The following is a 15,007-nucleotide window of genomic DNA, read 5'->3' as shown; positions in this document are numbered from 1 at the left end:
AGACCCCCCATTCTCACACGAAAGGACTGTGGAGAGCACTGCAAAAGACAGACTCCGCAGATTATCAACAATAGCCACCTATTCTTAGACTCACAAGCTTGCTCAAGCAACCTTGCTTATCACTAACCACAAAAATGTCCCTCTCTTTGGACAAATGCCTCCCTCTCATTTCACCCCCCCCCCCCCCCCCCACCCAGGACGAGTCAGACTCTGAGGCTCTGTGGTCCATTATATTGACTATTAGCTGTTCATTAGAGGCGAGACTCCTTCAGTAATTTGACTTCTTAGCCAGTGACTAATTTCATTCTCCAACTTTGCAACCCCTGGGCTGCAGTACTGCACTCCTGCAATCCTCTCAAAACAAATACCTGACACCGCTTGCCAAGTTGCACTTTAAGAAGCACTGTTTTTAATCATTCAGATGCATCACACAGCTATTTTCTGTCCCAACAGGATGTTCACTGCAGTTAAGTGCATTCGTTGTTTAACCCAGTTGTAGCTTATCCCTTAATAAAACTGCTGGAATTAACCACAGTGGCTCTGTGTCCCGTGAACCTGCATTAAGAGCAACTTCGCTCGATCAATAAGTGCTTTTAAAGTAAAATTAACTGGCAAGGAACAAACAAGCAATGCGTTCTGCTCGATGTTTAAACTTAATTACAAATTTGCCTTGCTCCACAACGTTTCCTGACAATTAGGGATTCGCTAATGCACCTTGAGAAAGACAAGCCTTGCAGATGCAAATGAAGTCAGCATAAAGGCAGTGGCCAGAGAGATAGCTGGTGAAAAGGAGCAGAGGGAAGGAGGATCAGTGACCAGTCTTTTTTCTTTCTATCGCTCTCTCTCTCTCTCTCTCTCTCTCTCTCTCTCTCTCTCTCTCTCTCTCTCTCTGGAGTCCAGTGAGAGAACAGTGTGTCCAGTGGAGGGTGAAAAACAACTTCTGACACCACGCAGCAAATCATCCAAAGCACACAGCTAATTTGGCTCCAGACAGCTTCTGCATCACAACATGAGGAGGGCAAACGAGGAAAATCCTCACGACAAGAGAAAAGTTGCCCTCTTACATGGAGCAAGCAGCAGCAGCAGCAGCAGCAGCAGCAGTTCATTACATTTATATTGAGAGAAGGGGGGGGGTATCTGATTTTCCAGTAATTAGCGAGTAATGAATGGAAACTGGCTCCACTGAGAGGCATTCATCATTACTCAGTCTCAGAAACACAACAAACGCGTCAATTAAGACTCGATTTGTTTTAAAGCACCATTCTTAACACTTGCATGTGGCAACTTTGCAAGCAACTTAAAACTACCATACTGATGCCTGCAACTGGTGCTTTTTTTATTTTCTATCTATTGCCCCTGCCCCCCCATGTTAAAACTCCCCGGTCCTCCCAGCACCAGCAGTGATGAAGACCTGCTCTTGCGCTCTTTACAATGGGCTCAACACAAACGCGTCTGTTTGACGTTTGAATTGCATGAAGCAGGTTTGCGGTTCCCCTCTTCTTCTCCTTCTTCTCCTTCTTCTTCTTCCTCCTCCTCCTCCTCCTCCTCATCTTCCTCTTCCTCCTTCACATCCGACGGCTCTCGTACCTGGGAGTGCTTGAAGAAGGCAGAGATGCGAGTGATGTGCAGACTGAGGCATCTCGAGGCGCATCTCGCTCGATAAATGCTGGCAGTGAAGAAAGAGTCGTCCTGCTTCCTCGCGCACACGCTCCCCGGGCTCGTTAGCGCTGTAATCCACAAGCACAGGCTCACGCACACGTTCAAGCTCCTGGAAAACATTTTATTTAATTTTTTTTGTTGTTGATTTTTTTCTTTTTTTTCCTTTTTTTTTTTTTTTATTCCCCGCCGACGTGTATTTAATCCCTCCACGGATCGGACAACACTGCGTGCAGGCTCCGCCGAAAGAAACTAAAGAAACTTCAATTATACACCGGGGAGGAGTCACGGGCTCGCGCTGCTCGCCATTGGAGGATCCATCGGTGAGTGACAGGCGCGAGGAGCGTCGAGGCAGGTAGACTGGCTGCTGCTGCTGCTGCTGCTGCTGCAGTCCTGCACGTTATTCCCAGTGTACACACTGTTTATTATACAGGCTGTACGCAGAGCAGCGAGACACGGACTGTAATCACAACTTGTTTACACAGAAACAGATAGGGGATTGTTTTGTTATCATTTTACTCGGGGTTCATAATAAACTGCATAATAAACAATTAGCCGCATAACTCATATAGAGGCTTACGTCAAAGGTGCGTATAATATAAACACCCCACAATAAACAAATACACGTGGCTTGGTTGGTTTTGTAGCTCATTCTCCACTTCCGAAGTTGGGAGATCGACCTATGTCAAACTGTCCTTCAACGGCACATTGAACCGTGGGCCGGTATGTGTGAAAGAACCTTGCATGTCAGCGTTAACCGTTGGTGTGTGAGTGTGTGTAGATGAATGAATGTGACAGATAACCTAAAGTGCCTTGAGACTGCTCAAGCGGTAAAATGAGCTACATATGTAAAGTCCATTTACAGACGCACCACGTTGTCCAAGGACACGTTCGCTCAAAGGAAAGATGGAGATGAGAGATTTAACTACACAGCTTGGGACTGGAAGAGAACCGGATCAAATGACAAGAAATTATTTTTGCCTAATAAACCAATGATGTTTTAATATTTAACCTGCGTTCTGTGCCATAGTATTAGTGTTACATTGATGAAAATCTCCCATTCGTACACTGAAATAAGATAGAAATGAAAAGAGTCATTGTTAGAGCCTGAAGTGTCGCAACCTCTTTGCTTTTGTTCCCCCAAAATGGTATTGTTTTCTCAAGGAATCTCAGTTGAGCCCAACTTGATAGCACCATCTATCTTGTAAACTCTATAGCTTCATTGGAATTCTCGAGGCAAAACCCAGATAATATAGCTTAATCAAGGTTAAACACTTTCAAAGACTTACTCCCTGTGTTGAGCAAGCTGAACTTTTATGTGCAAAGTGGGCAGAGACCCATTAAAAGACATCCAATTGTAAATAAACGGTCACCATATCTGCACTTCTTCGATAATGTTTTCATTCAGTGAATTTTGCATTGAAATGAGTTCAATAAATTATTATAGTCAATATACCAGCCCTGTGCTTAATCAAATAATGCTGTGCTTGTGTCGTGGAGCACGCAAACCCATATGCACACACCTGTCTACACAGGAGAGTTAAGCCTGCCGCCAGTTCCCGATGATACTCGACTGAAATGTGGCATAGACAGGTTTTCTGTATCAGCCCTTCACATATGGCCTTGGAGACGCTTGCCAGCAGCCCAGGGAAGCCCTCTCGCCTCCCCGTTTCACAGTAGCTTGGAAAAACAATTCTACATGGAAAACTATTAAAACCATCCTGACTAAATTCCACAAGATGGACTCCCAATTTCTGGCATCGCTTCATCGCCCAAGGTGCGGAGAAAATATGACATGTAGGAAAAGCATGAAATCCCTGCTATTTATTGGACTTAAGGAGTAAGTATTTAATTAGAAAGTTCCCTCAAGGGTTTACAAGACACTCCTGCTTTTGTCAGCTCCTGGAGTACTTTCCTGAACCCCATTACAGCAGCAGCATAATGGAGTTTTATAGGTGTTGCTCTTAAACTGGATGCAGAGTGGGAGTGAACACACACTCGCACATCATCCGATCTGGCCTAAGTCACCTTTGCTTCTCCATTGATTCCAAAGATTTTGACCTGTGTGTCTCGCTGGAAATGTAAAAATATAAATAAATTCTAAATGCCCATATTAACACATTCTAAAGAGGGAACTCTCTCTCTCTCTCTCCAGCAAACATTGGGGACCATAAAACAAGCTAGAAATTTCCAGCATAAACAAATTCCCTCATAATTGATAAAAAAAAAAAAAAAAGTCAGTGTTTTGTTCAGTGGGGTGTGAGCGGGCCACATAATGGAGAACACTTGCCTGTTGAGAATCATACAAATCCTCTCGCAGCTCTGTGATGATAAAAATGATGTGCATTCGTTTCCCTGGTGGTCTCAGATGTGCAATGTAACTCGGGGTGAGAGGTCCCCTGCTACTCTTAAAATATTTAAACACGGATGTCTGTGTACCTTGAAAACAATATAATGGCTTAATTTGTTGGCTTATTACAGCCATGTGTGGTTGGAGGGTTTTTATAGTGAGCGGTGAAGGAAACACACTGTCTGTGTGCGGTCTTGATGTCTCCTGCAGCCTGTGGGACACGTATCTCTCTGACGCCGTGCTTTCATTGACTGGGAAAAGCCTCTCCCAGCTGTGAACTCATGACTATAAAGTCATGTAAAGAGGGCACGGTTGTCTGACTGGATTTCATCTCCAACTCCGGCATTAATCCACACACCTATATTTGCAAGGAGTCTCCAATAGCGACATGTTGTTTACCTCCACAAACAGATCTGAGCGTGGATACAGCATTGCATGAGTCAATATGGTGTAACATACCACGCAGTGCCATGTGCAATTGTTTCCTGCAAGGTGCACAGCCTGTGGACAGCCATGCTCAGCTCTGTGTTCCAGACAATAACCAGAAAGGAGTTATAAAGTGATCCACAAGCAATGTGTTGGCATTTAGGAACGCCAACTCATCATTTGGATTAAAAACAAAATAATGGAATCTTGTCAATGTCAATAAAGGCTGTCAGACCGAGTAGAATATGAAATACAATACAAGATATAAGGAGTGTCCGTGATATCACAAAACTGGGAAATCTAAAGAGGAAAAAGTGTTTTTGATTATTATTTTAAGCTGGATAAAGAAGCAAGCAGTCAGTCAGACCTCTCTGAGGAGTACCAGTACAGCGTATTCACACGATTTACCATACTACTGTATTTAATTTTAGCTTTTAATCATTTTGATATCACCCTTACCCCCCACATAAAAAAAACATTACTATTATCTTTGCCGTAGAGCCCTTCACTGTCTCCGTGCTCAAGTTCAAGCAAAGGGGATATTTTTGGTTCACGTAGAAATCTATATGATTTCTCCTCTTTCTGTGAGGCCCTTTGTTCACGAACACTCACCGGAGCCTCTTTGCTCTCTTTTTCAGATCTTATTCTGACAGACGGCTGGATATATACCGACGGGAGAGGGCCCGGCACAGACAAAGGACGAGAAAAGAAAAATGCGGGTTTCTGTCACATGATCTCAGAGAAGCATCTTAAAAGATAGCCCGGCGCGGTTAGTTTTCAGCCTGCGTACTCCTGACAAAGAGGCTCAGCCGCCATCAAACACTTGTGTATCTTTGATGCCTAAAGTGGACTCACAGTTTGCACCTTTGAAGAGAGGCCACTTGGATCAGAGGAGAGCAGCTTTTGTTGTGAACACCAGCAAACAAAAGAGAAGCAGATTAAGTCAGATTAGAGTGGCATTCGAATATGAGCCAGAAGTGCAGTAATGCTTAAGATGTTCCATTTTTTTCGATTGCGTGTTTACGAATCAAGCAGTAATGTCGCCCTTCATGATCGAGAAGCATTGATTGCACGTTTCTATTATAGCAGCATGTTGGAAAAATGGCATGCAACACAAATGGAAAAAAGTGGGGGGGATTTTTTTTGGTGGGGGAGTGTGTTTAAATGTGAGACTATCTCCTTTACCCTCGATACAGGGATGGCTGCTAAGAAAGTATGACTTCATATTGTTTCCATTATCACTGTTCAATCCGGATGGCTGGAAACTAATCTAAATCTGGTTTCTAAATGATTCTTGTTTTAAGTAAACACCTTGAGGCAAATCGACAGCCGCCACTAATCAAAAAAGTGATTTCTATCTGAAAGAGCGAGCTGCAACAGTGACGTCATCACAGGCACACAGAACAGTGACAGATAATACTCACATAGTGGTTGATTAAACAGCTTTCATCACATGCCAAGTTAACCAAAGCAGTCATTATCTTTGGCGCTGCAGAAAGGAGGAAAAATAAAATCTATTTTAGAATTTTGTTTGGTCTATTGAGCTTTGTTTTCCTCCTAACAAGTCAACTAGCCAAGAGACAGTATTGCTATCACACTAAGTGAAAGTTCATTACATTACTGTCATGTCATTTGAGGGAACTGGAGCGAGCTAATTTGCAGAGGAAACAGGTTAATTATTCCACTCGGCCGGCAGAGTTGTTGCAGTGAGTATTGATATAATATGTCATTTAATATAGGAGCTGTGTGCATATTTGGCTGATTAGAGGGGTGAGTAGAGATGCATGGCATGTGTTATAGTTTGGATGTGGTTGTGGAAGCTGTGCATCGAGTCTCACCCTGATGATCAAGCCTCTTTCTGTGAGATTTCATATCAATATACTTTCAGGTGAATCACGGGCTGCCCCTTATGATAAAATATATGAAGTGGAAAATGTCCCTACCCTCTGAATAGACGTTCTCCTTCAGCTGTACAGCCAGGCTTTTGTCTATTCACAGTTTTCAAGTGTGATGACTCGTGTGTTCACAAGAATTTTTTTTTAACATCCCCAGTGAAAATATTTTTCTTGTATATGCGGTTGGGAAAAAAAAAAAAACTACTTGGCATACAAGCATGCATACAATATTTTCCCTCCTTCGCCACATCTCAAAACAATGCAGCGTTGTGCAATCAAGAGGGCATGATGGTGCTGCACAAGATCTTATTCACATGCAAAGCCACCCACGAGAGCCACAGTTTTGTCCTCAGTTTAGATAGTGATGGTTGACTGACAGCTGAGTGTCCCGCTGTGGTTGTTAGGAGGTTGGGTGATAATAACTGCACCCGGTGGACTGGTGTTTATTTGCAGACTAAATATAATAAATATCCTGAGAGGACACCAGGAGGACAGAGCCATGAAGCAGCACTGATTTAAAAACCCATGTTATTTTGAATGAGGAGCCTCTTAATGTGCATCCATGGGTACGCTACCGCTTTTGTACCACTAGATGGCAATGTGACCACAGGCACGTTTTCAGGCACAGAGTCAGCCTTGTGAGTCTCTCTCGCTCTCTCTCTCTCTCTCTCTTTCGCTCTCTCTCTCTCTCTCTCCCTCCTTTTTTATCACAGTATTTTCCAGGAGACGATCCAGCCCTGACATCCAACAATAGAGAATTTATCAGGAGGGGTTTTGCTCTCTTGTCTGAGGCAAACAATTATCAGATATGATGGGAAATGGAACACAATTTGAAATTCAATGTAATCTCTCGTTTTCTGGATTCATCACGTACACCGACTAATACATTTAAATGCTTTTGCACAAAAACACACATAATTATGACACCGAGTAGCTTGATTTATCAAAGTTTTATGACCTAATTTGGTAGGGTAATGTTAACAGATGGTAATAACCCATAAGTCATTTTCTTTTACATATCTTTTGACAAGGTGCTTGACATCCCAGAATGAATGACTTTAATGTATGTGATAAGTGCTTCCTATTCTTCATCAGGCCAGTCACTCTCAGCCACCATGTATATCTCTGTGGTTCTCATTCTGGACGCCGTTTATTTCCGAGAGTAACAGCAACAACCAGCTGTGACAGCCACGTTCTACTGTTATCTGCTAAACCTGCAGGTCAGGAGAGGATTTATGGAGCGTGACAAGTCATAATGCTGCATTGGGTGTCGAACTGAGTGGTTGCTCATTACACACCATTATGCTGCTGTGACAAAGCAGGAGTCTGAAACCAGCAAAGCTCTGCACACCAAATGTGCCCATCCCCAACCACTAGCACAGTGTCACCACAAAAACACATCTCAAGAAATCATACAAATACTTTACAATTCTCCCAGGCTGTCCACTGACAACTTTTTTTTTTTTTTTTAAGGCACACAGCTCTGGTTCATAAAGAGCAGTTTAAAGCTCGCTGAAGACAAACCCTACAGAATTTGGGGAAAATAACTCATGCAATAATAAGTTCATTGCTTGTTGCAATTTTTTCACCAACGTTCAGCACTATTTTGACTAACTAGATGGATGGATGGATGGATGGATGTATGGATGGATGTATGGATGGATGGATGGATGTATGGATGGATGGATGGATGGACGGACGATGAATAGTAGTGGTTTGCCCTCACAACGCCCATTGTTTGAGTCCAGGATGGGATTGGGGAACATTCAATGTGCAGTTTACTTGTTCTGACTTACAGTTTCCTAAAACATGATTTCCAGGTTTATAGTTGAGGCTAAATTGCACAAGGTTTGAAATTGAGTGATTGTTTTTATGTCTCTCTTGGGACTGGTGACTGTGGGGTATTATGCCGCTCCATCTCTACATCCAATGGTTGGTAAACGGACATCTTAATGACTTTGTTGAATTGGTTATTTTTGGGACAGTCATTGTTCACACTCCAGGTTGTTGTGGATCAAATAAATCATGGATGTATTCATTATCAGGTTCCGGAGATCAGCCTGTCATTTTTGATTGCGTTAATCAAAGCCAACTGCTACAAGTCTGTGTTTCCAAAGCTAATTTGGTGCAGACTGCAGCTACGACGCCAGAGTAGGGTCTTATTTAACTTCAAAAGTGATTTTCCATTATGTTTTATTAATTGATTAGTAAGAGGCCTATATTTGTAGCAACGCTCACAAGCTAAAAAGTTAAACACAATGAAACAGCAGAACCAAATAACATTTTCTCCTCGGGGTAGTCTTCACATCAACAGGGAATTTCTGAGAGATTTATACCTCACTGTAAGAGGGAAGCATTGTAAAGTCATTGACTGCTATTGTGCAGAGGGGGTGGAAAGGAAAGGCGAATGTGCTGGTTGCCCAGGTCACCAACCCTTGACCTCTGTCCTCGACCCTTGAAGCTCTGACATCTGTCTGCTTTCCCGCCTTCTTTTGCTCCCCCCCCCCCCTGCACTGTCACAGGAATGTGATTATGGCGGGGGCAGGAATGTGGCTTCCTAAAGAAGCACAAATGTGTCTTAAACACTCTGGAGAAAACGATCACGGCACAGAGAAACAAGTGTGATGCATTAGAAAAAAGAAAAAGTCAAAAAAATAAAATTAAAAAAAGCCTGTTTATGTGATGTACACATATTGTGAGGTTCAGTTGAAGCTCCTCTTTCTCATCTGCTTTCCTGTGGTTATATGAAACGAACGATTTGCAGCTGAAAATAGAGACGTTTGTTCCTGTAGTCTGCTTTGCTTTGTCTGAAAAAATAGGTCTGTAGGCTATGACATAACAGTGTGCCACAGAAAGCCTTCTGCCTCCTGGAGCCGGTGTAGATGGCTGCAGAGGGGGAGGGGAGGCCGATAGTGGGGGAGGTGTTGTACAGTGCACTCCCGTACACAAGGCTTGTGTGTTGTTGTTGTTTTGTTTTGTTGTTTTTTTTCTGTCTCATCCCACAAGCTTACACACACTCACACACACACATACTAGAATAAAGACGCCTTTTCTCCCAGCCTGGCCCCACGCTCCTATTCTCTTTACAGTGTAAATAAAGCAGCAGGGTTTAAAGAAACCAAATCCAATATGTCAATGGACACCGTGCACAATGAGGAATAGATAGCCGACTGGATATTCCCCCGCTGCAGACAGAGCTTTCCCCACGCTTCCCCAGCCTAATAACGACACAACAACAGTCGTGTGACTAGCAGCACCCTTCCCCCACCCATACATATTACCATTGCTCCTCAGTGCTGTCTAGAAAGGTCATGTGACCCTCATCAGCTTCCCCAGTTGGGGGAGGGGAGGCAGATTGAACCTGTTCTTTGTTAGGAGGTCAGGCCCAGCTCTATGGCAGGAAACACTGCTACCGTAAACCCCGTGGTAGAGGGGCAAGGGGACAGAAATAGCAGGGGGGGAGGGCGTTTCAGCAGAGAGAGCAAGGCAGAGAATCACACCAGTATGATATAACAGCATTCATTTGAACTCTCACAAGCAAAATATGACCCATTTATTGCTTTTTGTTTTGTTTTGTATTTCACCTTAGTTGCATCTGAGATTCAGAAAAAAAAACACAATTATATACTGAAAGAAAGTTGAGTAAAATGAAACATGTTTAATATCTTATTCCTGGTTTGGCTTTTTTTTTTTTTTTTGATGCATTGATGGTGTGCCTGAGCATGGACATACATGCATATCATAGTGGGCCATGGTGTCCTGAAGGTTATATTCTTGGCCATTTCTAGAATTCAGTACCTGTACCTATCTCTGTGTCCACCGCACCTTTATTCACCCTGTCATTGTTGGCATTAGAGTAACAGGAAGGAAGGTGGTAGTTACCGAATATGATCACTGGCCTTATAAAGGGTTAAAATGGCACCAGCTGATGTAACAGTTTGAAAGGATTAGAAACACGCTCTAGAAATTCCTGTTTGTGTTGTATTGTATAACTCCACTGTAAAAGAACAGCTAATAAATGCACGAGTGGGAAGAAGCATCATTGTGAACAGCAGGAGAAGGCCACAAAGCCTGCTCCTTTTCAGCTCTGTAGCATGCAGCATTTCTTCAGTAGGGCCCTTCCACAAAGCTTCACAGCCATTCATACGTATCTGAGTGTGACTGTAGTCTTTGCAGATGATGTTGTCCTTCCAGCTTCATCAGACCGTAACCGGAGGCAGGTTGCAGCAGAGTGTGACAGAGCTTGGTACGAGGATCAGCACTTCTGAATTCCTGGAGGGACGGTTGTTTTTTTTTGGAGAAAAAAAAAAGTGGAATGTTCCTTGGAAGTGGAGTGGGGCAGCTGGATTAGGTGAAAGAATTCAGGCGTCTGGGGATGTTGTGTGAATTCAGGTAGTGGGACTGGCTGTGTGTAATATAATCTGCTGTGGAAAGGGCTTTGAGAGACAAACACAGAGATCCAGAATGAAGAAGTCTCACTTCACTGCCCAGTCTTCATTTCTCACATTCCATATTCTGTCAGGCATTGGCCAGCAAGGGAACAGACAAACCAAGGCGACAAATACTAAAGGTGGCTGATAAAAACAATTTCAGTGAAGCTTGAAATACAAATATAGAAACAATAATAAGCTAATTCTATGAGGAGATATTCAGCATCTATCATTGCTTTTGTCTGGTAATGTGACAATGAGTCACAGAAAATACTTTTCAGACTTCATTTGAAAAGTGAATTAAAACAAGGTGGGTTTAATAGTCTGTTATTTACTTTTTATTACCGCTTTGGATCTGACAAATGCCATTTTCTCAAATCGTACTAACCAATGGCTTTAAATGCATGATTATCCAGTTACAAATACAGAATATGTATACATAGCTTCGCATTAACTTCTGACTTCATGTATTATTCAACATCCTGCTCAGTGGGATCCGCTTGTATCTTGCAGTTCAACCACTGCAATATTGTAATTCTCAGTATGAGTATCTCTATTTTTGGCAAACAGTCAAACTCTTACCATAGGGGCTTTAGAAAACGCAACAACTTTGAATGTAAAGCACGAATAAGGGCCATATAGTGGTCAGCGCTCCAGCCTCATAGTGAAGTTCAGTTTCTGTGTGAGGTTTGCACTTTCTGCTTGCTTTTATATATGTTCCTTGTACTCCAGAGTTCTTGTCCTGCAAATCTGCATTTGACCCTAAACTGCTCATAGATGTGAATGTATATGCGTGTGATTGTATTTGTCCTGACAACAACTGGCCACATCAACAGGATTGTCTCCAGCAGTCACAAATCCTGTGTTGGATAAAGAGATGTAAACGATAAGGCGAGTCAGAAATGTTAACCATCCAAGCCCACAGATGAGAACACACAACTTCATATTGAGACGATGAGATTAGGATTGAGACTGATTGAGGAACACAGATTTCTGGATGAGTCATAAATTATTAGAGAGCCATAATGCATGAATGCAAGAAAGTTATCAATCCCCAATTTCCACACTGAATTCAGTGGCTGAAATCTGCATGTCCTCTGTGAATTCCTCTTATTCTCTTGTGATTGTCATTGTCCAAAAATGAGATAACAAGATCCTGTAATGAGTAAGACCCTGAGCTGCAATCACATGTTACAGTTTAAATGAGGTTTTGTATTACCTTGCCTTCAGTGCAGTGTGTGGAATGTGTAGTCGTAGCCCAACAGAGATGCTTCTTCTGTGCCACAGAGACTTGTTGGCCAAACACATAAACAAAACATCAATGAACCTCATTACTACAGTAACTGACATGATTCTTTATTACAATGGGCACTATATTGTTCTTCGAATCGATCCCAGATACAACATTTGCACCACCCGGGGACGTGAACTCTCTCCAGAGCACCAAATGTTTGTCTGCACTCTGGAAACAACCACATAATTGAATTATTAAAAAAATTAAATAAATAAATAAGCATTTTAAATATTTATGTTTTCAGTCAGAATGAACCTGCTCAAGTGTCGTCTTCCCGGTCTTGTATAGTAAGACAATACAATTGTTGACTTTAGTCTTTTCATTACATAAAGACATCAGCATATAAATGCCTTTTAAATTGCTCATGCAACCGCGAGCAACAAGCAGTCTCTGTTTTGAATATGGACATGACTAATAATTGGTATCTTGGATGAGGCGGCGTGATGCTTGTGTCCATTAAGGCACCAGAGTCAGCCACTTCCACACTTTGTCTTCTTTTTACAAGCTTGTGTATGAAGGAGTTCACATCATTAGTACCACCTGCAGCAGTTTCCTCATTTAGCTTTAACACACTCAGACAGAGCAGATGAATAATTAGATAATATCCATAGCCTCAGGTGTGATTATAAAGGAGATCTTTTCTCCCGGAGGAAACATTTATCAGGTGTTTCGATCATACTTGCTTGAATTATAAATTCTGAAAGAAACAGTCCTTTCATATTTTATAGAGGGACTCGCATTTCTCTGGTGCTCAGTGCCGACTTCAAAGATACCATTAAATTTTCATGTTTTATCTCTTTTGGTGTCATCAAGAGATAGCAATTTCAATTCAGTTGATTACCATTTTTGAAAGATTTACTCTGATGCAGTGACGATAGTAAGCTGCAGCTTCTTGAGTATGTTGTCTTTGGTATCGTAAAAGAAGCATCTGCAAGTACTGTACTTTATTGTGGCGCCGATGTAAAACTAGCACTCGTAGATTTCATTTAAATATAGCACAAAAAGAATGTGAGGGGATCTGCAGTCGGTTCATTAATCCTTTTCCGTAGCAATGCTTTTTGGCAATAAATCTGACTCGGTTTAAAAGCTTGTTTATTTCTCCTTTAAATGTCCGTGCCAGAGTGAACAACAACACCACCACGTTGGCTGACTTGCGACAAATGCTGCCTGCACAAAAAGGTGCCATCCCACAGCAGTGTGTGAGCAGGCTGCAGATCAGCACGAGGAGGAGGAGGAGGAGGAGGAGGATGAAGAGGAGGAGGTGCCGGGCTGTTGTGGCTGTGCACGGCTCATCCACACGCTACACAGGCTCCTGTTTGTTCAATAAATACATGGTGAAATTGCCAGTATGTCCTGTTTCTTTAGACTTCAATCATCCAAAACCACACCAAACAAGAGTGATGGCAAAATGAGCTGTTTGTCATTGGCAGAAAAGGTTGGGAACATTGTTGATCGGTACAATGGTATTGCCAATTGTAAAAGGTATTGTGACAACAACTCTCTGAGGTCGCTGTTAGAATAGAATAGAATAGAATAGAATAGAATAGAATAGAATAGAATAGAATAGAATAGAATAGAATAATTCCAGGGGGCGAATCTTAACAGTGTTGATTAATTTATTGATTTTACTAGCATTACCATTAGCCCAAATTAGCCAGTCTGCATGTACTTGCAGCCATCAAATGACCTTAATGAGCGATTTGTTGCTGTCTATGTTGGTAGTTTTGGTTGATTCTTATTTGTCTTTCATTTATTAATACAGTTCTTCTTAGAACAAGTGTTATGCCAAATTCGGCATGATAGCTAAAAATTGTTAAAAAAAAAACAAAACAAAAAACAAAAACAAAACAAAACAAAAACAACTAAAAAACAAACAGGATTTTAAAAATAATTGATTACGGACACCCAGAAGAGCCAACGCAACTGCTAACCGCTGTGCACTTGAGCTGTGGGTTAACTTCCGTTGTGGCTTTCACAATTGCTTTGACCCTTCTGGGCCACCGTACAAACAGACTAAAACAACATGTGCATGGTTTCCTGATTTCCAACTCGCTGCCACAGCTGAACTTGATGAGTAAATATGCACCCTATTAAGACACCCTGAATATACAAAGCTATTATAAGTAATACGCTTGGCATATTTCAGAGTAACTGCTTGCTTTTTTTTGGGGGGGGGGGGGTAACTAGTAGTTTTTAAAGTAGCTTGTGAAGTACAGTAACTCAAGCAGTGGCCTGAAGCAGCAGAAGTTACAGATTCTAACCCATTTGATTCCCACCGCCAACCTATTACCTTGCATTTCCGTAAACATTTTACAAAGGATTGTTGTTTTTAGTGAAAGCACAGTAGGTTCAAGTAGGTGTACAATTTTTTTTTTTTTTTTTAGAAAGTGGCTGTCTTGTCAAGGACTTCATTAACGTTTCCAATGTTCAATGTTATGTAACCTTATCTTGAAATAATTCACATTTTGTGGCGCGAGTCTAGATGAAAAATGTTAACATCTTCTCACATATCCAGTCTCCCTTAAGTTGTCTTTAAATCATTTTCTAAAATTTATCCGGGGAAAAAAAAAATCAAATAAAGAGCTCATCCTGACACCTTTTCATGCTGCAACTTTCTCTCGTGAGAGTACAAGCTAGATTTTGACTGGTACGGATGTGAGGAGTCTACAAACGTCAAAGCCAGAGAGCAACGTACCCCGGAGATCTGAAATGAAATACAGGATTCACCCATAAATCACATGGGGTTCAAAATATATAGCAGGCGGGGCGAAATCTAAATTTGTGGTGGGTTTATGATATCAGCCTCCTGTGTTGACGACAACACAGGAGCACAATCAAAATCTCCTGTTTTGGGATCCACGCCCACGTGGGCGATTCTGGTTTGAACGAAGAGCCCAAACAAAAAAAAGTCATCAACTTTCAAACTTCACATTTTCAGGCAAGGGTCAACTCAGGT

At 42.0% G+C, this 15,007-nt stretch overlaps 1 protein-coding gene across 1 annotated transcript in view; it reads right to left on the bottom strand.

Annotated features, from left to right (window-relative positions):
- anos1 (anosmin 1) overlaps positions 1-1,858 on the bottom strand; it is a 44,682-nt gene extending 42,824 nt beyond the window's left edge. Inside the window, exon 1 of the mRNA XM_080497578.1 lies at positions 1,588-1,858. Coding sequence (XP_080353704.1) covers positions 1,588-1,779 — 192 coding nt within the window. The 5' untranslated portion in view covers positions 1,780-1,858. The remainder of the gene's footprint in view (positions 1-1,587) is intronic.
- Positions 1,859-15,007: the final 13,149 nt, after the last annotated feature.

Source organism: Blennius ocellaris, assembly GCF_963422515.1.
Source record: "Blennius ocellaris genome assembly, chromosome: 6".
In the NCBI taxonomy this organism is placed as follows: Eukaryota; Metazoa; Chordata; class Actinopteri; order Blenniiformes; family Blenniidae; genus Blennius; species Blennius ocellaris.
Note: the sequence above shows the minus strand (reverse complement) of the source record. Positions and strands in the feature narration are given on the sequence as shown.